This window comes from Muntiacus reevesi, chromosome 3, assembly GCF_963930625.1.
Source record: "Muntiacus reevesi chromosome 3, mMunRee1.1, whole genome shotgun sequence".
Lineage (NCBI taxonomy): Eukaryota > Metazoa > Chordata > Mammalia > Artiodactyla > Cervidae > Muntiacus > Muntiacus reevesi.
In genome coordinates, this window is record NC_089251.1 from 243,157,896 (window position 1) to 243,183,107 (window position 25,212).

General features: G+C 41.1%; 1 protein-coding gene across 2 annotated transcripts; it reads left to right on the forward strand.

The window, feature by feature from the left end:
• The first annotated feature begins 928 nt into the window (after positions 1-928).
• On the forward strand, positions 929-24,180 carry DHRS9 (dehydrogenase/reductase 9). 2 transcript variants are annotated; one of them, XM_065931699.1, is made up of 5 exons: positions 929-1,072; positions 13,646-14,017; positions 15,212-15,470; positions 17,383-17,546; positions 19,965-24,180. In XM_065931699.1, the coding sequence occupies exons 2-5, from the start codon at positions 13,705-13,707 to the stop codon at positions 20,186-20,188; spliced, it is 960 nt and encodes a 319-aa protein (XP_065787771.1). In that variant the 5' UTR covers positions 929-1,072; positions 13,646-13,704; the 3' UTR covers positions 20,189-24,180. The 2 variants fall into 2 exon arrangements, with proteins under 2 accessions (XP_065787771.1, XP_065787770.1); XM_065931698.1 differs by lacking the exon at positions 929-1,072 and adding an exon at positions 10,482-11,674.
• The last annotated feature ends 1,032 nt before the right edge of the window (positions 24,181-25,212 follow it).

Below are 25,212 nucleotides of genomic sequence, written 5' to 3' on the forward strand. Positions count from 1 at the left end.
AGCCTGTGTGCTTAAGGTGTAGGTGGTCAGCTTGGGGGGCAGGGGAGAGGAGGCGGTGGTACATATTAGCACCTGCAGCCTCAGCACTTCCCACTGCATTTCAGGGTATGCCAGGTCAGTTGTGATCGTTTCTAAAATAGACCAATGCTGGGAAAGAAGGGGGCATCCTTTCCCATTTCCAGTGATCTCAGTACTAGAGACTGTTCAGTATCTCCTTGAAAGTGAAAGTGAAGTCGCTCAGTCGTGTCTGACTCTTTGTGACCCCATGACCAGGATCCTCCGTCCATGGAATTTCCCAGGCAAGAGTACTGGAGTGAGTTGCCATTTCCTTCTCCGGGGGATCTTCCTGACTCAGGGATCAAATCAGGTCTCCCGCATTGTAGGCAGACGTTTTACCGTCTGAGCCACCAAGGTCAGTATCTCTTTATTGTACCTTAAAACACAAATTAAGACTTATAAGTCCACTCTCTCATTTCACCAGTTTTGATCTCCTTGCTCATCAGTTTTTTTTAAGGTGGTAAAAAGAATCATCAGGGACTGATTTCCCCTACCTATTCTTTTAGAAAGGAAGGAGTACTGTTAACAGGATGAAAAAAACAACTAGAGATCATGAACAATAATCTTAATTCAAAAATTAAATAACTAAAACAATATATCAGGCCATTTACAAAATGTCTCTATGTTAATTATTTCAGTACTCACAATGAAAAAGTATCATTGATCATTTTTAAGTCCCTTCTAAAAGTTACTACATTTTATTTGCTAAAGATACTGCAGATTCCTTTGGAAACACATGACCCAGAGCTTCTTGGCTTCCTCCATCTGAAGAAGACAAATTTAGTCATCAACTCGAGTCACAGTGACTCATAGAGTGAGGAGGGAACCTGCGGACTCCTCACACACTTAAGTACTTTGAGCTTCACGGAAGCCCAGACATTTCTACCTTAAGAGGATCTGAGAGGTCAGGGTGGCACAATCCTTCCTTCCCCCAGCACAGCGGCCAGATCAGGCAGATTACAAGCAGCCCAGCAAGGCCACAACAGCTTCTGTGTCCCAGGTCATCTTAAATAAGGTAACCGATGATGGAGTTCTGTCACTTATTCCTTCATTCCTGTCACTTCTGTCACTTCATTCCTTCATGGCACTGGGTCCATCTCATCACAGAAATAAGCTCAATGCCACCAGAAACCTTGCCTTGAACTTCCTTCTCCAGGTTTCTCTTTGAATGTTCTTTATCACCCTAGAGTTACAATTAGATTTACCTCTAGTTCATCTCTCTGTACCTATTTGACACCATCTAGGAATCTTATAATGAATTGGAAACTGGAGTGGGGAAGAGCTCTTAAAAAGAGTGTTCCTAATTGGAACAACAGATTTGCTACCAACTGCGGGTCAGGTCTATTTGTCTACCTGTTTTACCAATACTTTCAGAGGGCAGTTTAGGCAAATATACACTCACACATAAGCTGAGTGAGAAAGATGCTGTTCTGTCCAGGAGGAAGCAGGGATATTCCTCAATGCACATTTGATTCCTGGACACTGGGATGACAGCAATAAGTCTGCTTCAGATATTCACTCTGTTTTATGATTCAGGGGTTGGAATTTTACCTGAAACTTCCAACATACAAATAACAGAGGGAGAAAGTCAGTTTAGTGGCTTCAAGGGCAACCCTTGTTAAAGACTTTATGATCCAAGTGGTGGTGTGGTCTTTCTTTCTCAATGGATCAATTTTTAACAGTTGGGGGAAAAGTTTAAAAAAAAACACATTTTTAAATTAAAATTCAGTTTAAGGTTGAACAAATAGTTCTGAAATGTCCTGCTATACTATCAGTTCCAGGGTAAGGACTGTACTTTACTTAGCTTAGTAGGTGCCCTAAAAATATCCTTGGCTAGACGCTGCACAAAATGAAAATTAAATGTTGTATCATCTTTGTTTTATTTGTGATATTTGAAAAGTGTTCCCAATTTTTAGAACAAAGTTCAATATCTGAATTCAAGGAAAATTTATTTCATATATCAAATGGGAAAAAATGGGAATTGGATTTAAAACTCTTACAATGAATGTCACTTTCTCAAGGTATTGCCATTAAAAACTGCTCAAAGATAACTGAGATGAAAAGAAATATACTGAAGATTTGAACACACTTTCTGCAACTCTACATAACATTCTCTCTATATTGCAAGCTTCCTTGAAGCTTTGTAACTGTAAGCTATAATAACATTTAGTATGTCATGTCTTCCAGTTAGCAATGCTTACTCAGCAACATAAATAAGGTAACCATGGCTTTAGCAATGATTCTTAACCTGCCAATAATATCAGAGAGCATATTGGCAAAATAATAAACCTAGAAGAGACTGAGAATATTAAGTATTATTGCAGATGATTTGATGAATTATAATTTAAAAGTTTTGAAAGAAGTCAAAGGAAAATTGGAGATAGGTTTTTTTCCTTAGAACTAAAAATGCAAAACATAAACTCATCAGGTCTTCCCTACAAAAGAGTGGGCTGGCACACCTCCAGGCTCAACCAGGAGACTGAATGAGCCTGCAAAGTAGGCACCCCCCCCACACACACACACACACCTCAGTGTCCCATTATACAAGGCACACTGGATCCTGAGGGCCACTTCCCTCCTGCAGGAAGCGGGATTCAAGGGGAACGTAACTAATGGAGGAGCTTCTTCATTACACTGTCTGAGGGAACTTCCAAGGATGAATATCACCTCAATGATCTCATTGGTGCACCATAATCATTATTATTTTAATCTGACGCTCATGTGAGACTATTTTAGGTAAGATCTTTGGCTCCATTTAAATTTTCTTTTAGATTTCTGGGTGCCCAACTGAAGACTTTTTTCACAAAAAATATCATTCATTAATCATATTCTTAGTTTGTGTCATTGGGCACAAATGTCATTTTTCTTAAAGAAATGTGTCACAGAAATCTCAGAATGGCCAGTTAGGTTAAATAGTGACAGACTTTCTTGATTCAATGAAAAGATAAAAATAAAAAGGAATCTGGTGTCAGTTTACCAGGTTTACAATATTTATTTATTTATTTGGCTGTGTCAAGTCAGTTTCAATTTGTGGGATTTGGGTTGCATCATGCAGGGTCGTTGGTTGTGGTGTTTGGACTTTGTGTAGATAAAAGAGAAAACTAGTTCTCCTTTTTTTATTTCCTTTGCGTCTTTGTGGCGTGGTGGAGAATTTTGATAATAGGTTTTCATTTTCCTATTGACTGGTTGTGGTGTGCGGGCTCAATGGTAGCACCACATGGGCTTAGTTGCTCTGCAGTATGTGGGATCTTAGTTCCATGACCAGGAATTGAACTCACATTTCCTGCATTGTAGGGTACACTCCTAAGCACTGAACTATCAGAGAAGTCCCAGGTTTACAAGATTTAAACGGATAAGGGACATACCTGTCCAGTCAGACTGCTGTCAACCTTAAGAAAGCTTGTGCAAGAGAAACTCAGAAAGAATATATTTAAGAAAGCTTTTTGATAAATGTTCTCTATTTGATGTGTTTTGGTTTAAAAAACTTAGTTGTTAATTCACCTCGGGTCACACTTGCAGCAAATTGAAAAAAATAAAAATAAAGATTCAGCAAATACCCGAACAGTCAGTGTGATTGACTAGATTCGGTATTGCTTTCTCTTCGTGAAGTTTTGTGGAAATAAAACCAAACTGTTTGGGAGGAAGTAACTACAAAGAACTCCACCTCTCTTATACAAAGTGTACCTCACAGTGACTTTGAAACATGGGGACATTATTTTCTATCTTATTATTTTTTAAGAATCTCTCATTTATTTTTAAAGGGCGGAGGAAGATGAATAAGAGAAGTGAAATCAAAGGATCTTATTTTAGATATTTCAACCGGGAAGAGAAACCCAGGAAGAGAAAATTAAAAGAAGCAGAACTGGACAAGGACAGGAATTGAGTTGTAATATTTTCCAGTAGCTGCAGACAAGCAGTTACTCTTCAGCCCTTCAAATACAGATCAAACAGAAACCTAGTTCTCCTTTTTTGATTCCTTTTGAGTTTTTGTGGCATCATGGGGAATTTTGATAATATATTTTAATTTTTCCTATCGACTGATAATGTGTTCCTCTCTTTCTAGTTCTACTTATCTTTCTCTCTCTCTCTCTTTTTTTTTTTTTAACACAGTTTAGGAGCTCAGAGATGAAATTTTTAGTTCTAGCCACTCTCTGGCAAATGATCTTATGTCTGACACCAATCCTACTTAGCTCACAGAAATATTTTGATAATTTGATGAGATAAATTTTATAGGAACGTTTTTCAATAATGTTTAAAGTTATCTAAATGGGAAGTGTGACTATCTGATGACAAGGACGAGAAGGAGAGGTGGATGCCCTGATGATTCCAAGGACTCAAAAACTAATCCAGTTATTGCTAGATGCCTGGTGTTCAAGTGGAAACTTTCTTCTCTTTCTTTCTTCTTTCTTTCTACATGTATTTACTTAATATCAAGTATCATTAGGCATGGTGGTGTAGAGAAGTGTACACACAGTCCAGACTCCCAGAGTTGAGTGGAAATCCTGGTAACAGTGGAACAGATAATTAAAGGATGGATGCTGGGATTAAGTGGCCTGAAACAACACAGTTCTATCTTGAGCCCATTAACATGCAATTCTAAATTTGTTTCCTCATCCATAAAATAGAGATAATTTTACTGTAAGGTTTGAATGAGATAAATATTTTTAGATCTTAGCAGAGGGCCTAGACTGTGGTGAGGTGAAGTGAAAGTCACTCAGTTGTGTCTGACTCTTTGCGACCCCATAGACTATACAGTCCATGGAATTCTCTAGGCCAAATATAGGAGTGGGTAGCCTTTCCCTTCTTCAGGGGACCTTCCCAACCCAGGGATCAAACCCAGGTCTCCTGCACTGCAGGCAGATTCTTTACCAGCTGAGCCACTAGAATGTGGTACCAACTCGATAGATCATAGAGTTGCTGTCATTCCTACCTGACTTGGTCAACTGGGAATCCCAAGGACCATGGCTTTCTCAGGGCATTCTTTGAATTCTGTAGTCAATGGTACTCATCTGAAGGGCACCCCAGAGGAGTTCATAGCGGTCCAAACTCAAAAGGCTCAGCTAGAATTTAGGCCTCATAAATGCTGTGAGTGCTCATTTGCTAATTTCTAAATTCACAAATGGCTGCATACATAGATTTGGCTTTGCTCACTGCCTCCTATCCTCCTGATGACAAAAAGGCAGTCTTCAAAATACGTATATTCATTCGTGTTATTTATTTGGCTGCCTCAGCTCTTAGTTGCAGCATGTGCGATCCCTGTGGTGCAATGCACAAACTCTCCCGTTGTATCGTGTGGACTCGAATACACAAGCTCAGTAGTTGCAGCCCGTGGGCTTAGTTGCTCCACACAGCATGTGGTATCTTAGTTCCCCAAACAGGGATTGAACCTGAGTATCCTGCATTTAAAGGCAGATTCTTAACCACTAGACCAACAGCGAAGTTCCTAGGAAACTTTTTAAAATCATAGATATTAATGCTTACTGCAGCAGGCTATGAATTTGTTGTTGTTCAGTCACGTCTGTCTCCTTGCGACCAGATGGACTGTCGCACTCCAGGCTTCATTGTCCTTCACTACCTCCAGGAATTTGCTCAGACTCGTGTCCATTGAGCTGATGATGCCATCCAGTATTTATAAATAATAAAAATTTTCTGGTAAGACCATAAAAAATATAAACTTTCATCCATATGTCACTACTGAGGAAACAAAGACTGAGTTTCACTGTTCTGGACCTCCAAGACAAGGAAACACTAGACCAGCATTTCTACTGGGAGGAAATTTTCCTCTACTGGGAGGAATTTTATTCCTAGGGGAACATCTGGCAATGTCTGAAGACATTTTTTGTTGTCACAACTAGGGGAGAGGACTACTGGCATCTAAGTGGCAGAGGCCAGGGTGGTGCTAACATCCTGTAATACACAGGAGAGACCCCCCACAATAAAGAATTATCTGACCGAAACTGCCAAAACACTGAGGCTGAGAACCCCATGCTAAGACCTGAGCAATGCATACAGCAACCAATCCTGCCACATGACAAGGGTCTTCCTGGGTAACAGGAAGTCTAGTCATTTTATTTCACCAGGTACTCTTCAAGGCGGGCTTTCCTGGTGGCTCCGTGGTAAAGAATCTATCTGCCAATGCAGGATATGCAGGAGACGTGAGTTCAATTCTTAGGTCTGGAAGATCCCCTGAAGGAGGCAATGGCAACCCACTTCAGTAGTCTTGCCTGGAGAATCCCATGGACAGAAGAGCCTGGTGGGCTATAGTCTATACAGTCCTAAGGGGTTGGATAAGACTTAGAGACTAAATAACAACAACACTCTTCAAGGTAGAAGTTATCTCTATTTTACAGATAGAAAAATGGAAATGAAGATAATATGACAATTGACCCAAAGGCCCTCTGATGGTAGAGGAACTGAGTCTGAAACTTGATCTGCCTGCTTCCAAGGCCTCAGCTCCTAAATCCTGATTTAATGTCTCTTGTGTACGTGTGCGTGTGTGTGTGTGTGACCTTGGTCTTTGCTTTCTAAATTTTTACTGGCAAATTGGCTAGTATTGATTTTGGCTGAAGAAAACACTCCATGACCTGTTCAGAGGACGTCCACTCAGAATTGCACCCGACCTCATGCGTTGAGTTGTAGGGGCTAAAGATCTGCTTTCTCTTACTCTGTTCTTGGCCTTGATGAGTCAATAAGCTCACAGTCCTTTGGTGTTAGAGGGACTCTGATAGACCTAGGCACTTCTTGCCGAGAGATTTGTACCCCTACTAAGCAGGGAGATAAATTGGAAATACAATTTCCAATAAACGCTATGAGACAAATTGGAAAACACACAGAGAAGCCAACAACCCAAGCAACCAAAGTCAATGCCCTGACTGAATTGCTGGCACCAAGGACCCATATGGAGGTGACCACAGCTGGCAGAATAAGGCCAGTGCAGCCCTGTGAGTTGCTATTACTCATTTACTTCCCAGTGGTCAATGAACCAATCAACCATCAATCAGCTTCTGTGTACAGGTCATGTTCTCAGCAACTCTGACTGACCGAGGGTTATTACTCAAAGGTGGCATCTTGGCTAAAATTAGAGGACAAAGGTATGTGTTGGTTTGTGGCTGACTTGGTCCAATGACCTAGAGGTATGTGAACCTTAGGGACTGAAGAAGAAGCAGTGGTTTTGGATGATAATCTTTGAGAAAAGGACAGACTTTGCAAAGCTCTAGGTCAAGGCTGGCAGTCCTTGGATTCAGGCTGCAGGCTGGGACACCAGCATCTGAAATAACCCTCAGCCCAAAGGAGTAACTGATGAGGACAACACATTTTAATGTGAGCCCATCCCTAACAACTAAAAGCTCCTCTCTGTTTTCTTGTCACCCGGAAAAAATTGGTTTGGCTAAGGAAGGAGGAAGTTGAAGAGGGGAGATGGATAAGATGAGGAGGGAGAGGGAGTCTGACTGATTTGGTCTGAGTTTTTGCTTTCCTCCAGTGGTTATGAAGGTGAACTTCCCAAAGAGAAGAAGGCAGAAAACTTGGCGTCCAAAGTTACTAGACTCTGAAGTTCTGGATATGAAACTTCTCACCTATCCTGTGCATGGAACTCAAAGCAGTCCAATGAACACTTTTCTCATTAAAAAAAAAAAAATCATTTTCCTTCGCCAAATTTTGAAGTTTTTGGTTTGAATTAATTTCAAACTTATGGAAAAGTTGAAAGAATAGTACAACCCAGAATCCCCAGATATTGACATTGTACCACATTTACATTCTTATTCTCTCTTTAAAGAATGTACATATTCTTAATGCTTGTTTATATACATATTTTTATTATTTCCTAAACCATTTAAGAGTAAGTTGGAGACATGGTGCTACTTAATCCTTAAGTACTTCCATGTGTATTTCATAAAAAGTGGGACTTTTTGTACATAATCATAGAAGTGATCAAAATTGAGAAATTGATATTCATGTAATATTTATTGTTTATCAGATGTACAAAGCTTACTCAAATTTCACTTGTCAACCTAAAAATGTTCTTTTTGACAAAAGAAAAAATGATTTTCCGGTGCAGGATCAAAAGTTGCTATTGTCTCCTTCATTTATTTCAGCTCTGATCTTTATGATTTCTTCCCTTATACAAACTTCAGGGTTTTTTGTTCTTCTTTTTCTAGTTGCTTTAGGTGTAAGGTTAGGTTGTTTATTCAATGTTTTTCTGATTCTTAAGGGAGATTTGTATTGGTATAAGCGCCCCACTTAGCACTACTTTTAGTGCCTCCTGTAGGTTTTGAGTTGTTGCGTTTTCATTGCCATTTGTTTCTAAGTATATCTGGATTTCTTTTTTGACTTCTTCAGTAAAATGTTGGTTTCTCAGAAGTGTACTGTTTAGCCTCCACGTGTTTGTGTGGTGGTTTTTTTCCCTGTAGCTGATATCTAGTCTTATAGTGTTGTGGTTGGAAAAGATGCTTGAAATGATTTCAATTTTTTAAAATTTACCAAGGCTTGATTTGTGACCCAAAATGTGATCTATCCTGGAGAAAACTCCATGTGCGCTTGAGAAAAACTGAAAGCTGCTGTTTTTGGATAAAAAGCCCTATAAATATCAGTTAGGTCCAACTGATATAATGTATCATTTAAGGCTTGTGTTTTCTTATTAATTTTCTGTCTGGTAGATCTGTCTATTGGTATGAATGGGGTATTAAAGTTCCGCACTATTATCGTGTTACTGTCAATTTCCCCTTTAATAGTTGCTAGCATTTGCCTTGGTATTGAGGTGCTCCTATGTTGGATGCATATATATTTATAATGTTTATATCTTCTTGGATTGATTCCTGGATCATCATGTAGTGTCCTTACTTATCTCTTATAAGGGTCTTTATTTTAAAGTCTGTTTTATCTGATATGACTATTGCTACTCCTGCTTTTTTTTTTTAATTTCCATTTGCATGGAATATCTTTTTCCAGCCCCTCACTTTCAGTCTGTGTGTCCCTAGGTCTGAGATGGGTCTCTTGTAGACAGCATATATAAGGGTCTTATTTTTGTATCCATTGTATCTTTTAAGTGGAGCATTTAGTCAATTTATATTTAACATAATTATTGATATATATGATACATATGGGGTTTCCCTGGTGGCTCAGACAGTAAAGAATCTGCCTGGAATGCAGGAGACCTAGATTTAACCCCTGGGCCAGGAAGATCCCCTGGAGAAGGAAATGGATATCCACTCCAATATCCTTGCCTGGGGAATTCCAGGAACAGAGCAGCCTGTTGGGCTACATACAGTTCATGGGGTCACAAAGAGTTGGACACGGCTGAGTAACTAACACTAATTAAATAATGATCCTATTACTATTTATTTTATTCTTTTGGGTTTGTTTTTGTAGGCCTTTTCTTTCTCTTGTGTTTCCAACCCAGAGAAATTTCTTTAGCATTTGTTGTAAAGCTGGTTTGGTGACACCGAATTCTCTCTCTCTCTTTTTTTTTTTTTTTTGCTTATCCATAAAGCTTTTGAGTTCTCTTTTGAATCTAAATGAGATCCTTACTAGATAGAGTAATCTTCATTGTAATTTTGTTTCTTTCATCACTTTAAGTATACCTTGTCACTCCCTTCTGGGCAGAGTTTCTGTTGAAAGATTAGCTGTTAGCCTTATGGGAATCCCCTTGTGTGTTATTTGCTGCTTTTCCCTTACTGCTTTTAATATTTGTTCTTTGTGTTTAATTTTCATTAGCTTGTTTAATATGTGTCTTGGTGTATTTCTCCTTGGGTTTATCCTGTATTGGACTCTGAGCTTTCTGTATTTGGATGGTTATTTCCTTTCCCAAGTTAGGGAAGTTTTTGACTATTATCTCCTCAAATATTTTCTCATGCCTTTTTTTCCCCTCTTCTCCTGGAACCCTTATAATTCATATGTTAGTGTGCTTAATGGTGTTCCAGAGGTCTCTGAGACTGTCCTCATTTCTTTCTAATTTTTTTTCTTTATTCTGCTCTGCTTCAGTTCTTTCCACAATTCTGTCTTCCAGATCACTTACCCGTTTTTCTGGCTCCAATCGTCTGCTATTGGTTCCTTCCCTTACTGTAGCACCAAGACTTCACAGGCGTCACAGCACAGAAGACAAACCCTCAAGACTAATGGTGAAAACGACACTCAAATGCCAAAAGCACCCAAAGAAACTCACACATTTACAAAAGGAAGAGAGAAAAGAGAGAATGAAGAAAGAAAAAAAAAAGGAAGAAAATTAGAAATATATGAAAAAGAAAAAAGGGGGGAAGATTAAGAGTATAAAAAATGGGGAAAGGGGGAGAAAGGGAAAAAGAGGGGAAAGAAAAAAAAAAAACAATGTATATAGAGAGGAGTGGTTCTACCTCCACCTCCTAGGAAGCCCTCCTATACTGGACTGTTCTTGGGACCTACTGTCGGATTCTATTCTGCCTCTACTCCTATGTGTATTTGCCTCCAATGTCGACAGTTGCCAGAGCTAGGGTTTTTTTCTTTTATGTGAACACTCATTGTCCTTTTATATATCCCATAGGTACGGAGTCTACCTAGTTGATTGTGTGTATTTAATCTGCAGTTTGTACAGCTGGTGGAAAGATTTTCAACCCTCTTCCTTAGCCACTCTGCTAAAACCATTGTGGTTTTATCCCCACCACTGCATGTAGGTTATCACAGGAGTTCACTCCTGAGGCTGCCCTGGAGGACTTGGGTCTGCCCCAGTGAGGACCAAGAGTGGAGGTGTCACAGCTGCTTGAATGGTGGGGACCCTGACGCACCATGTATGCAGGGGAGGCGGCGGCCACAGGAGCAGGAGATATGGCACTATTAAGGCTTTTTCTTTCTAGCCTCTGGCAGCTCTGCACCAGTGAGGACTGGGCAGGGAGGTGGCATGGCCACTTAGAGTGTGGGAACCTGGTGGGGCCAAAAGCATAGGGAAGCCAGTGGCCAGGGGCATAGGAGATAAAGTGCCATTAGACTCTTTTTCAAGGGCTTCCCAGGTGGTGCTAGTGATAAAGAACCCACTTGCTAATGCAGGAGACATGAGACATGGGTTTGACCCTTGGGTTGGGAAGAGCCCCCTGGAGGAGGGCATGGCAACCCATTCCAATATTTTTCTTGGAGAATCCCATGGACAGAGGAGGCTGGCAGGTTGCAGTTCACAGGGTCACACAGAGTTGGACATAACTGAAGCAACTTAGCACAAACGTAGAGTCTTTTTCTAGCCTCTGGAAGCTGGCATTCAAAGGACTTCCCTAGCTGATCCTTCACTGTTGCTTGGTGAAGCAGGTGCTCAAAGGCGCTCCTGGCTGTGATCTTTCTCTGTTGTTTGGTGCATCAGGCCCCCAAGGACCACCATCTCTGGGGTCTTTCTCTACTGGTCAGCTGCTGGCTCTGGCATGTGGGGAGAGAGAGCGGCCACAGTGGTGGCTCCACCCCCTGCGCATGATTCAGCACTATGGCCCTGCCTCCACGACTGCCCAGTCTTCCTTCAAGGGCACTCCCAGCGTGATCTCCTCCCTCACATCCCCTCAGGCCATCTCCCGCAGTCACCAGCAGCCCTCACTTTGGGATTGCTCTCTGATCCCAACAGTCCAGCTCCCAGCGACTGCACGTACGGAGGGACCTGTGTCCTGGACAGGTAGGGCTGTGGTTCTCTGCTGCATTCAGAATATCACAGATCAATTGATTCACTCTCCAATAGCCTCAAAGGCCTCCTCTCTGTCCCAAACTATTGCTCCGGTGTGGGAATCTCATCCCGGCTTTATTCCTTCACCCCCTGAGTGCAGTTCCAGTCCTACTCACTCTCCTAATTTTCCCTTCCTTCCTCTTACTGAGTTTTGCGTGGATCCATATTCCTTTCCAGTGGTCAGGCACTCCTGCCAGCTCTCAGCTGGTGCTCTGAGAGATCCTTGCATCTGAAGATATATCCCTGATGAATCCATGAAGAGAGAAGTACTCCATGTCCAGCTACTCCTCTGCTGTTTTGTCGTCTCTGTAGTGTTCGTGTTTATCACTTGGTTAAAGTGGTATCCGGCAGATCTCTCCACTGTGAAATTACTCTTGCTCTCTTTTTAATTAGTATGAGCCTTATGCAGAGATTCTTTGAGATTCTATAGTTACTGTTTCTCATCAGAATTTCACCCACTAGTTTAGAACTGCCTGGAACAACTGTCACTATGTCAGCTGCCAAATGATGATTTGCTAATTCCATTTTTCCTTTTTCATTTATTAATTGGCATATTAATTCTCCTGTAAAATGAGGCAAGTAATGAGCCCTCTCTAACTGAAAAGGCTATGAACAGAATCAAATGAGACCTATTTGTAAAAGTGAAAGGCAGAACGCTTTACAAAAGTAAGCTATTGTTTTACTCTTGCTCCCCTTAGGCCTGCCTGCCATCAGCAAAACCCTACAACACAGAGTTTCCACTCTCAGTTCTAGGGCACATTAAACCCCATGAATATTTGCATTTTTCACATAATTCCCTTGGGAGTATGGATTGCAACAAAGGTTACAGAATCTATTTGGTGAATATAGTCAACTTTTAGTTATTCAACAATTATTTATCAAGACCTAGACTTGAGTAAAACACTATACTAATTGAATGTATAAACATGAAATTTCCTTAAAATGTCTAAATACGAATTTTGCAAGAGTTGGTTACACCACTCCACCCCTCAAAATTATATATTTTAAATGTATTTATTTATTTGAAAAGGGGAAATCTTGCTACATAGACATTCACTTGCAACAAATCAGTAATTCCTACAGAGGGAAGATTTGGAAAAACTATACCAAATTTTTAAGTCACAATAGTCTAAAAACCTGACTGCTTTAGAAATAGTCACAGCTACACCACAAGAACCAACTAGTTTGCACAAACCTGCCTTTTACTGCTGACTTATTTTTACTACCCGTTTTTTTCTTCTTTAGCTATAGATCTTTCAGCAGGAAAAAAAGATGAAAGCAGAGTCCAAATTTTCCACAATAAGTGAAGATATATTGCATTATATTTTATCTGAAACAATCTCTTCCTTGTAAAACAATAGAAATAGAGTTGTGTGTCTGTGTGCACATGAGTGTGTGTGTCATTCTATCTGCGTTTATGTTCATATTCTTTATTAAGCAAAGAAATATTTGCATATATATATATAGAGAGAGGAAAAGAGCCAGATCAATCCAATGACCCATGTCAATTTTGCCAGTTACTTTCTCTGCCACTTGGGAAACCCTTGTGGTGTAGTGGTAAAGAATCTGCCTGCAAGGCAGGAGACACAGGTTCGATCCCTAAGTCAGGAAGATCCTTTGGAGGAGGAAATGGCAACCCACTCCAGTGTTTTTGCCTGGAGAATCCCATGGACAAAAGAGCCTGGAGAAATGTAGCCCATGGGGATTACAAAGAGTCAGACACGACTGAGCACACACACACGCACATATGATAAGTGTAATTTAATGCTTACATAGCCATCTTCCCAACCAAATAAGAGTTATTGTATTTTTAACCATCTATGTATCCATCCAAATGCATTAAGATATCTTAAGTTCATCACTCTGAGTTATTATGCCCTAATGGTTCTAATTTGAATTTTCTTTCTAATTTTGAACACTCAGGACGCCATCTTCTTTTATTGTTCAAGAAAGAAGTGTCCTTGTCATACAACAGGAAAAAAATGCTCTTTTGGCTGTTAGCCCTTCTGATCCTTTGTGGTTTTCTGTGGAATTATAAAAGACAGCTAAAGATCGCAAACATCACTGATAAGTACATTTTCATCACTGGCTGTGACACTGGCTTTGGAAACTTGGCAGCCAGAACTTTTGATAAGAAAGGGTTTCATGTAATTGCTGCCTGTCTGACTGAATCGGGATCAACAGCTTTAAAGGCAGAAACTTCAGAGAGGCTTCATACTGTGCTTCTGGATGTAACTGACCCAGAAAATGTCAAGAGGGCTGCCCAGTGGGTGAAAAACCAAGTTGGGGAGAAAGGTGAGTGATGTGAAAATGAGGGGAGTGGAGGGGGTGTTGAGAAGTAAGCAAAGCTAAATGAAAGTAAATAGTCTGATTTTAAATGGTCTTTCCAAAAACAATGTCTCCTAGATACCAGTTGTGTACTGGAGAAGATGGGAGAAAGTTTAGAATAGCCCTGAATATTTCTACATTGCAAGCTCTCTACATGCATGAGAGACACAGCCCACATTATCTTCTCATGCGTCCCCATGGGTGAATTTAGAACCAAGATGATGGTGTTAACTGCTCTTTTTCTGTGAAGTGCGACTCTAACCACTTACACAGTAAACAACTTGGGGCCAAAATCTACAGTAGATCCTGAGGGCAACCCTTGAATTGCCATCTGGATACCCAGGACCATCTTCTGACCGCAAAATGGTTCCAGAGCTCACACACTGTCACTGGGAAAGGAAGAAAATAGTCTGGTGATCTGAGCAAATGTGTCTTAGGTAGTCATGGTAGAATACGGAGTCATTGGACCTCATTCTGCATTAGATTCTGCAAAGATAGGAGCATTCTGAACTAGAAGACTTTTTATTTTTTTTCCTTGAATGAAGTTTGAAATACTCTCATGGATGAAGATATTTGAATCCACAAAGGAAAAAACAAACAGATGTGATTTTTCTTTATCACATCTTCATCATATAGTTGAGACTCTGAACCTCAAAAGCAGTAGTTTGATAAGGCTCCAAATAATATTTTAATACTTGAATGCCAAGCACTTTTAACAATGTTAAATGTTCCCCATCATAAAATAAGACAGATGAATGACTGGATTTTTACCAAAAATAAATGAAATAGATCGATGTTGTTCTTTGTCTATAAAAACAGTTCAGAAGTATTCTCTGGCTATGCCATCCAGCATGATAGGAAAAATAGAGCAATTTCCTCACATCTGAGATTAAAAAGACTCACTCAGATAGTGTTTGACATTCAAAGCAGAAACAGAAAAATTGTGAGATTGACTTCCAGTAACAGAACTTCAGCCGTTTCAGTTTAACCTCCCACCCACTGTACTGTCACTTCCCCAAACTGCAAGTATTCAGAGCAGGAAGGAAGATGACTGGAAGGAGGAAATGGCGCCATCAGATAAGGCAGAGCTATATTTCCATCAAGGATGCCTATATAAGTATCACCTTCTACCACACCTCCTTCCCTTCCACTCTGTTCTAGGTCTCTGGGGTCTGATCAACAACGCCGGCATTCTTGGTGTGCTGGCACCCAACGACTGGCTGACGGTCGACGACTACAGAGAACCTGTTGAGGTGAACCTGTTTGGACTCATCAGTGTCACGTTAAACATGCTTCCCTTGGTCAAAAAGGCTCGAGGGAGAGTTATCAATGTCTCCAGCATTGGGGGTCGGCTTGCATTTGGTGGAGGGGGCTATTCTCCATCTAAGTATGCAGTAGAAGGCTTCAATGACAGCTTAAGGTAAAGCAAACATGGACATCTTAGCAAATAATAACCACTAACATTCATTGAACATTTATGTACCAGACACTCTATTTAGTGCTTTAAACTATTCCCAGTTTATGATACTGAACGTCAGCCCTTGACACAAGGGTTCAAAGCAAAAAATAAGGAAAAAACACTTTAAAAAGGTGAAATAAAATATAAATGATACCAGTGAAACTCAGAGAGTTGGGATAACTCACCCAAGGTCACCTAGGTGTCAAGTGGTAGTATGGGATTTGAACCTAAATCTTTTAAAGTCTTTTCTCCTTTTTGCATTAATGCATATGTGAATAGTGGTGGCAAATTTGTATTCAACGGATTAATAGTTAGGGAATCATAGAGAGGAACTAAATCAGGTCTCTCTGTTGGTATTGCTGTCAGTTGCAGACACAACAGTGACATCTTATTAAACCCTCAGTAGAAAATTATCTGATAAAGTAATGACATAGCGATGCAGCTTTTTTTCTTCCCCCCTCTTGTTGCAAGTTCTGGGCTCAAATTTCACACACTATAACTGAATGGATGGTAACCATCTCACCTCTACCCCAAGGACAAGAAAGACAGCTTTCCTCTGATGCTTCCATTTCCAAATAAAACTTAGAGTAGAAGCTTGCTACCCTGGAGAAGGGAATGGCAACCCACTCTAGTATTCTTGCCTGGAGAATCCCATAGACAGAGGAGCCTGAGGGGCTATAGTCCATGGGGTGGCAAATAGTCGGACAAAGCTGAGTGACTAACACGCACGCACACACACACACACACAGAAGCTTGCTAATCTAATGTGAAGATTTTGCCACCACAAGAAAACATTGACTACCTCTTTTTGCTGTGTGTCACCAGAGAACCCCAGAGCATAAAACCATGAAAGGACCAATTTAGCAAACAAAGTCCTTCAATTCGGTGCCCCAGGCATTAGTTTCTTTGGGTTTATGATGTTTGAGGTTCACTGGGCTTCTCCAATCTGTAGGTTTATGCCTTTTCACATATTTGAGGTTTCAGCCATTGTTTCTCCAAACATTTTTTATCTACAATCCACTATTTCTCTTCCTTCTGGGATTCTAACACAAATATTAGACCTTTTGGCTTTGTCCCACAGATTCCTGTGGTTCTGTTCACTTTGTCAATTTTTCTCTCTGCTGTTCAGATTAGGTAATTTCCAGTGATCTGTCTTCAAATTCATTGACTTTCCTTCATCTTCTTCATTTTACTAATGAGACCAGCCAGTAAATATTTTATTGTGGTTATTGCATTTTTCAAGTGTAAAATTTTCACTTGGTTCTTCTTTATCTTTTCTTTCTTTTCTGAAGCTTTCTAAATTCCCATTTACTTCAGGAGTGTCTATCTCTTGGAACATGTCTGTAACAAGCACTTTAAAGACTGATAATTCCAACATCTGTGTTGCCTCAGCCTTGGTATCTTGTCCATTGTCTTTTCTCATGTGAGTTGAGATTTTCTGACTTCTTTTATGCATCATATGCTAAATATTTGGTACAACATGAAACTATGAGTATTATTAAATTCTGGGGAGAATGTTGATAGGTTATTGTTGTTATTGTTTTTAGCAGATAACTGACCAGCTTGTGTTCCGGTCACAACTTTCAACCAACCTTCTGTGGTTTGAGACCCCAGTGTTCAGTTTTCAAAGACTTTGCTGTGCTTTTCAGATGTGTCCCTCAGGTGTCCTACATAGTAGCCAGTCTGGAATGTGGAAGATGATCTGTCCCATAGTTCAGTTCCATAGTTCAGTTCCCCAGTTCAAGCAAACTGAGATGGTAGAATAAGATGCTCTTTCCTGTGTACCCAATTCTGTGACTCCACGAAAAGATTTATAAGCAAACATTATTCAAATAAGCCTGAATTAAATGTCTTCAACTGGCTCTTTTCATAGGCGGGACATGAAAGCTTTTGGTGTGCACGTCGCTTGCATTGAACCGGGATTGTTCAAAACTAATTTGTCAGATCCAGAAAAGGCTGCTGAAAAAAAGCTTGCCATTTGGAAGCATCTGTCTCCAGACATCAAACAACAATATGGAGAAAGCTACATCAAGAAAAGTGAGCTTTGGGGTGGACCCAGGGTCCTGTGGGGTTCATTGTCCTAGACAGTTTGAAAGAGACTCAAACAGAAAGGAAAAAATAAGGTTATCATGGTAATACGCTAGTAGAGATCTCAAATACAGATCAGGAGTCCCTATTGATTAGTGTCAGCTCCTGCTCATGTTTATAAACATTTACTGAGCATTTACTAAGTAGTAAGTTCCATACTAAGTGCCTCATGAATTGTATCATTTATTCCTCAAAAGAACTATAGCAGCGAGCAGGGGTTTGGAAAGGGGAAATGTCTTACCCAAGTTTATACAACTCCTCAGAGCAATGCCTGGACTGGAGCCCATGGTCATTACATCTACACAAACCACCTCTTTTTGGTGATCACCTACCACTCATTCAAAGACTCAGACTCTGCCTAACTTACAATCTAGTTGACAACAGAAAGTAACCAGATGACTCTGAACGCTGAGATTTACAACATGCAAGAAACTTGACCCTTTATTTCTGAGATACAACCCAACAGCCTAGAAGGAGAGCTAGATAGTACAGTCTAACTGCTCGAGAAATTCAGCACAGGGTCAAAGCATTGCTGGTTAAGAAACCTTTATAGGAAAGGTCAGGTTTGAATAAGACCTAAACAGGAAGAAATTATTAATATTTGGGTGGAAGCTTTCTGAAGCAGGAATGCATGGCAGTGGAGAGGAAGGAGAAGTAAGGTAAGTCAGACTGAGTCAAAGCTGGAGGAATAATCATAAATATTAGATAACAATGACTAACACATAGTAAACATTCACTATATACTTGTCACTGTTCTAAGCACGTTACACAAACTCTTTCATTTAAAATGCCCAAACAAGCCCTCTGGATTTTATAGACACAGAGGCACAGGGATGTAACTTGCCCAAAGTGGCACAGCTAGTAAGTGGAAGAGCTGGATTTGAACCCAGATGGCCTGACTTGGCCAACTATTCTTTGCCATGCACTGTAATGGGAATGAGGCATTGAGGAACTGCTGGAACTTCCTGTATTGGGGCTCTTACCTCCACATCAGACTTCCTGGCCTTATTAACATTTACCTGCTAGTCCTCAAAGGCTTACTAAGCTCCTGCTTTGAGCCAGGAGCTCCACCTGACCTGGTGCCACCCTAACCCCAGCTGTGATCCGGCCTCTTCTTCAGCGGGCTTTGGTAAGACAGCCAACTGTGGCAAGGTTCAAGGCCAGGGGTTTTCAAGGTGGAGCCAAGAGCCTAGTCACATCTACTGGGGGAGAATGACTGACTTCTGCAACTATCCCACTGTGTGCGCGTGCGCACACACACACACGCATACAGGTACATATATGTCAACTAGAACGTCTGGTTTGACAAACCTCTCAGTGCTGACATGTCACTATATACCAGGTTACAACCACTGCCATTAAATGCTCTGATTCTCACTCACCGACTCTGACGTCTCTAAGTTCGAAAACAAAATCCCTCATTGAAAAGAGCTTTCCCTGTTTGCTGTTGAAATTGATATTTTCTAGATGCCTGGGAATATATCATCAACTTCTATCTCAAATTTTTTTGACTTGGCCTCTGGGCCAGGTGTCCTTTCTCAGAATTACCAAAGGCGTAGAGCCCGATTTTGTCCTGATTGCTCTTATTAGAGTTCTCCAAGCCAAGACTTCGAGATCAGCTAGACTCATGTTTCCAAAGCAGACCACAAATTTAAGCTCACGTTGCTTCATTTCCCAGACTGGAGTAGTAGGAGTTTAAAATAGACTTAAGACTTATGAGCTAACCTCAGTTAGGCTCTTGGAACAGCTTGTGGCTACTGGGAGCTGAAGTCAAAAGATTTAACACAATAGATTTTCCCTTGAGGATACACAATTCAAGATATGTTTTAAGAGCTTAGGAGGAATGCTTCAAGCCATCACCAGTCCCTGCCTCTTTAAAGGTATCTTAGCTTATTACTCAAACAATTCATTTGCTGAGAACCAAGATACCTTTAGCTTCCTGAGTCAGGGCTTTAGTGGATGAGTCTCCCTTTAGTCACTGAATTATAGAGGCACATGCTATATTAGTGCACACATATATGCACTAGCACGTGTAAACACTTTTCCTATATCAAATTTGTTTTTAAGAAGTACTGTGTATATCCTACTACCACTATGTTTATACAAACTACTAACTTCCTGGGTTCTGGCTTTGAACAAGCTTTCTAGGAGATTCTGCTGCTCACTCCAGTCTGACAGCCAACAATCTAAAGAAATCACTGCTGCATCCCTGAGGAATAGATAAACACCCATCACAAGGGGACCCAGTTATAATGGCAAAATCAAAATAAGTTCCCTCACTGCATCCTCCCCTTTGCAACCTAGCTTCACACCCCCCTATTCCCCTTCTTCCACAGGGTAAATGTGCTTTTGTCTCTCTTTTTACAGGCCTAGAACAATTGAAAGGCACTGCATCCTTTGTGAACGTGGACCTGTCCCTGGTGGTGGAGTGCATGGACCATGCTCTCACAAGTGTCTTCCCTAAAACCCGTTATGCTGCTGGAAAAGATGCCAAAACTTTCTGGATCCCTCTGTCTCACATGCCAGCAGTTTTGCAAGACTTTTTATTGTTGAAACAGAAAGTAGAGCTGGCTAATCCCAAGGCAGTATGACTCAGCTGATGACAAATACCTGCCCCAGGCTGTGAAATTGGCTGATTTCTAGGACACATCTCCTCAATCTCATTCTTTACCTAATCTAAACTGGACTCATTTAGATCAAACTTCTTTTGGTAAAAAGACGGGCTGCCACCATCACCTTTGAAGTCCCAGGGTCCCTCCTCAAATTTTTCTTGAGAAGGTGGGCAGGGGTGGCACCTGCCCGATATTTAGTCTTTGCCTACTGGTTATAATGTATGGAAAGTGGACAGGCTTTCCCATCCAAAATGATTTTTCACCCGTGCCTGACCCATGCTTCTAATCCACACCACTTAGAGTGACTCCTGAATGTTAAATATTTGTCCCTGATCAAAATATTAAGAGATAAGTAGAATAATTTCCTAAAGGGGGATTGGATGTGCTATCTTGCTGAGAATAAGATTCTAAAGAACTAGAACTCGGTTCTGTGAGCTTCAATGGGGACAGGAGAAGAAAGGGTAATAGGGCATTGTGAGACTGGTAGAAGCTAAGGGGCAGCAAAAAAAATACTAGGTAAGAGTGCAAGTAGGAGGGAAGAAAAAGGAGAGAAGGAATAGAGGACTAAAAAAACAAGAAACAGGTGTAAAAGTGTAGGTAGGGAGATTCCAGGACCGCCCTGTGGATAGATGGTAACAGCAGAGGAACTTGTCATTCCAAAAGAAGAAAAATGTAGAGCCTGTGTGTTTATCCTGAAGCTTGTAAATGTAACGAGACATAGACTCTTTGATACAACTTACACCTGAGATGGTTGGGAAATCCAGTATGTGAGGTGTCTCTGAAGCCTCATGAAAATATAGAGCTAAATTCAGAGGCTCTCTTTCACCAACAGTTACGGGGACAGCAGGCCTGCTGCTGGCTCATTTAATGGTTCTAAACTGGGTTGACTCGGAACCCACACCCCATCCAAAAGAAACTGCCTAAACAGATGCTTCCCCAAACCCCAGCACCCAGTATCATTCACAAAGGTTGGTTGAATATTTATATGAAAAAACCCAAAGTGTCAAATTTTAATATCTGTTGCAGGATAATTTGGACTTCCCTCGTGACTAAGATAGTAAAGAATCTACCTCTTTGCAGGAGACTGGAATTCAATCCCTGGGTTGGGAAGATCCCCTGGAGAAGGAAATGGCAACCTCTCCAGTATCCATGTCTGGAGAATCCCATAGATAGAGGAGTCTGTCGGGCTACAGTCCAAGGGGTCGCAAAGAGTCAGGTACAACTGAGCAACTCACATACTTGGGTAACCACAGAATAACACAGAGTGAAAGAGATAGGGAAATTATCTAGTGTGTATATTTGTGCATGCACGTGCACGCATGCACACACACACACTGAATTTACTGTGAAGAAAATATTTAATATCTGCTGCTTAAAACCATGTTCTTTTGAAGGTGTCAGTAATCCTATTCATTTTCACTCACCTTTCTGGAAACATCTGCCTATGAGGGGGTTACCTCCTCTGACATTTACAACATATTGATGACTTTCAAAAATCAAATTTCCAATGGTATCCAGTCCATATGTTTCATTATTTTGAAAAAAGATACACGCATCCTTTTTACAAGAAAATGAAGACAGTCACAGCAAGAATCATAGAGAAAAATTCTCAAGCAAAGTGATCTCAACTATCCTCACCACCTATCAGAGGACTCATCTCCATCTTGATCTTACAAGCCCGAGACCGTTCCACCTGTACATCCCTGATTTCTTCTGTTTGGAATTAACACCAGGTGACTGTCACTCATCCTGTCCTTGGAGATGAAGTTCATCCACATCATTTGCTGAGGCTCCTCCTTCTCACCTTGAATTCCTAGATCTTGGGTTCATTTCATTGCTTTAAAAATATCTAACCTGGGACTTCCCTGCTGGTTCAGTGGCTAAGATTCCATGCTCTCAATTCAGGTGAGCCTGGGTTTGATCCCTGGTCAGGGAACTGGACCCCACATGGCACAGCTAAAGATCCCACATACCCACAACTAAGACCTGATGCAGCCAAGTAAATAAATATTTTAAACCAAATCTAGTCTGCTGCTCCCCAGCCTTCCAGGCCCCTAGGGCTGCCCAGACTTTTAGAATCTTCCAGAACATCCCTTGCTGAACTTTCCACTGTGCAGTTGAGCTTGCGTGTGTGCATGCTCAGGCATGTGTGACTTTGTGTGACCCCCATGGACTGTAGCCTGCCAGACTCCTCTGTCCATGGAATTCTCCAGGCAAGAATACTGGAGTGGATTGCCATTTCCTTCTCTAGGGGATCTTCCTGGCCCAGGGATAGAACCTGGGTCTCCTGCAAGAACCTCTGGCAGATTCTTTACTGCCTGAGCCATCTGGGAAGTGCTGAACTTTCCTAATGGTTATTTCCTTTGTTTTGCATAGACCTGAGTTCTTTACTCATTTCTCCATATAGTTACAACTGATAAGTCCCTGTTTCATCCAACCGAAAAAAAATACTGTACTTAAATAAATGCTGCCAAATTATGGTATCACTTCAAAATAAAACCAAATATATTCACCCAAGCAACTTTTAAAACTTTTTCAACTAAATGAGGAGGTGAGGGTATTTGAAGTAGAAAAGCATAGTCTCAACAAAAGCACGTGACCTGGGAGGGAGGGAGGAACACTGTGCCAAAGGTCTGAAGTGTAGGTTTCTAGACTTCTCCCCGACTTGCCATTGCTTCTTATATTCTCTGTGCTCTTGGGAAAATATCATATATTTATCATAATATTTTGGTGGACATATGTGCTGGGCTTTCTGCTAAGCACTGGCCAACAGTCAGGAACAAGACATAGTCCCTTTCTTCACAGAGCTTAAGGTAAACCAAAGATGGATGAAACTGGAGCCTATTATACAGAGTGAAGTAAGCCAGAAACCAAAACACCAATACAGTATATTAATGCATATATACGGAATTTAGAAAGATGGTAACGATGACCCTATATATGAGACAGCAAAAGAGACACAGATGTAAAGAACAGACTTTTGGACTCTGTGGGAGAAGGCAAGGGTGGGATGATTTGAAAGAATAGCATTGAAACATGTATACAAGCATATGTAAAACAGATCACCAGTCCAGGTTTGATGCATGAGACAGGGTGCTCAGGGCTGGTGCAGTGGGATGACCCTGAGGGATGGGATGGGGAGGGAGGTAGGAAGGAGGGTCAGGATGGGGAACACATGTACACCCATGGCTGATTCATGTCAATGTATGGCAAAAACCACTACAATATTGTATAGTAATTACCCTCCAATTAAAATAAATAAATAAATTTTTTTTAAAAAACAAAAGGTAAACCAAAGACTGAGGCCTCGGCTCAGGATGCCTTAGAGGGGCTTCTCCGGGAATCCCTGGTCAAGATGAGTTGAGGGACTTCCCTGGTGTTCAGTGGCTAAGACTCTGCACTCCCAATGCAGGGGGCCTGGGTTCAATCCCTGGTTAGGGAACTAGATCCCACATGCCGCAACTAAGACTTGGCACAGCCAAACAAATATTTTTTTTAAAAAAAGATGAATTGAGATATCATCTTCTATCACATCAAGCTAGGGAGGTCCCTCCCCACTTAGTTTGGAGGGATCAAGAAAGTGTTCCAGATCTTCCCCTTGATCTGATCTAAAAAGCCAGCTCTGTCTGATGTAGCTGTATGTGAACAATACATTCAAACCTGGAGTTCTATCTCCCTTGCCCCACCAACCCTTTCTGGGTCCAGCACCAAATACCATCAGCTTTATCTCCCGAGGAGATCTCGGATGCATCTACTGCTCTTCACCTCTAGGCCAACCACCTGTCCAAGCTTCTATCATCTCTTACCTCAACTACAGCGTATTTGCTTCTGTCTACCTTCGATGGTTTCTCCTCACTGCAGTCAGATTGCTCAAAATTAAAGTCTGATCGGGTGGAGAGGGAGGTGGGAAGGGGGATCAGGATGGGGAACACATGTAAATCCATGGCTGATTCATGTCAATGTATGACAAAAACCACTACAATACTGTAAAGTAATTAGCCTCCAACTAATAAAAATAAATGGAAAAAGAAACTAAAGTCTGATCTTGCTGCTTTTCTCCCCACTTCCACTTTCCCAAACCCGTCAGTGTATTCCCATTGCCCTTTGACTAAGATTAAAACACATGACATAAACCACGTTGTCCCAGCACATTTCACAAACCTTCATTCTAGGCTACTGTCTTCATTTTGCCATCGGAGGGCCTTAGCCCATGCTTCTCCCTAGAACGTTCCCATTTTACCTGCCTATCTAGTTTCTTCATCCTACAGACTCAACCCCTTCTCAGGCAAGCCCATACAATTCCAAATTCCTACCACCATCTTTTCATTCCAATGACATTCCCATCTTCTACATTCTCACTGCACTCTGTAATTTACTTCAGGGAGCTTATGACAGTCTGTAATTATGTGTTTGTGTGACAGGTAAGTTAGGTAAAGTGGCCTTTCTTATCAAATGTTATGTTTCATGAAATCAGGAGCCATGTTGGTTTGCTTATCTTCCTATTTCCTTGTCTAGCAGACTGCTGGCATATAGACCAATGTTCAGTAAATACTTGTTGAATAAATGCAGAAATCAGCCTGTATTAATCCTTCTCAGGTGCAGTCTAGCGCTTAAGATCAAGCTTGCCACCTGCATTACTTCCGCTGTCACTGTGTCTCTTCAGACAAAATCCTGTAACTTCCTCAAGCCTTTGAGTAGTTCTACAAGGGGTTCCCTAATGCTGGTTTGTTGCCACAGAGATTTCTCATGACCTGTTGGTCCAGAGACACTGTGAAGGAGCCTGTGTCTAAGTTGAGACTTAGGATTCAGTGGTCACAGAAAAAGGGAGCATCAGACATCATTTTGTCCATTTTTCTGCCTGTAGGCAGGGCATGTTCATGTCATCCAGGCTGAAGAGAATCCCTTTCTATTTAAAATCTCCCCAGATACTCTGAAGCTTCTGTGGGAAACCCAGCCCGACATTTAATGAGGAAAATTTCCAGGAGCGTCTAAGAAAAATTACC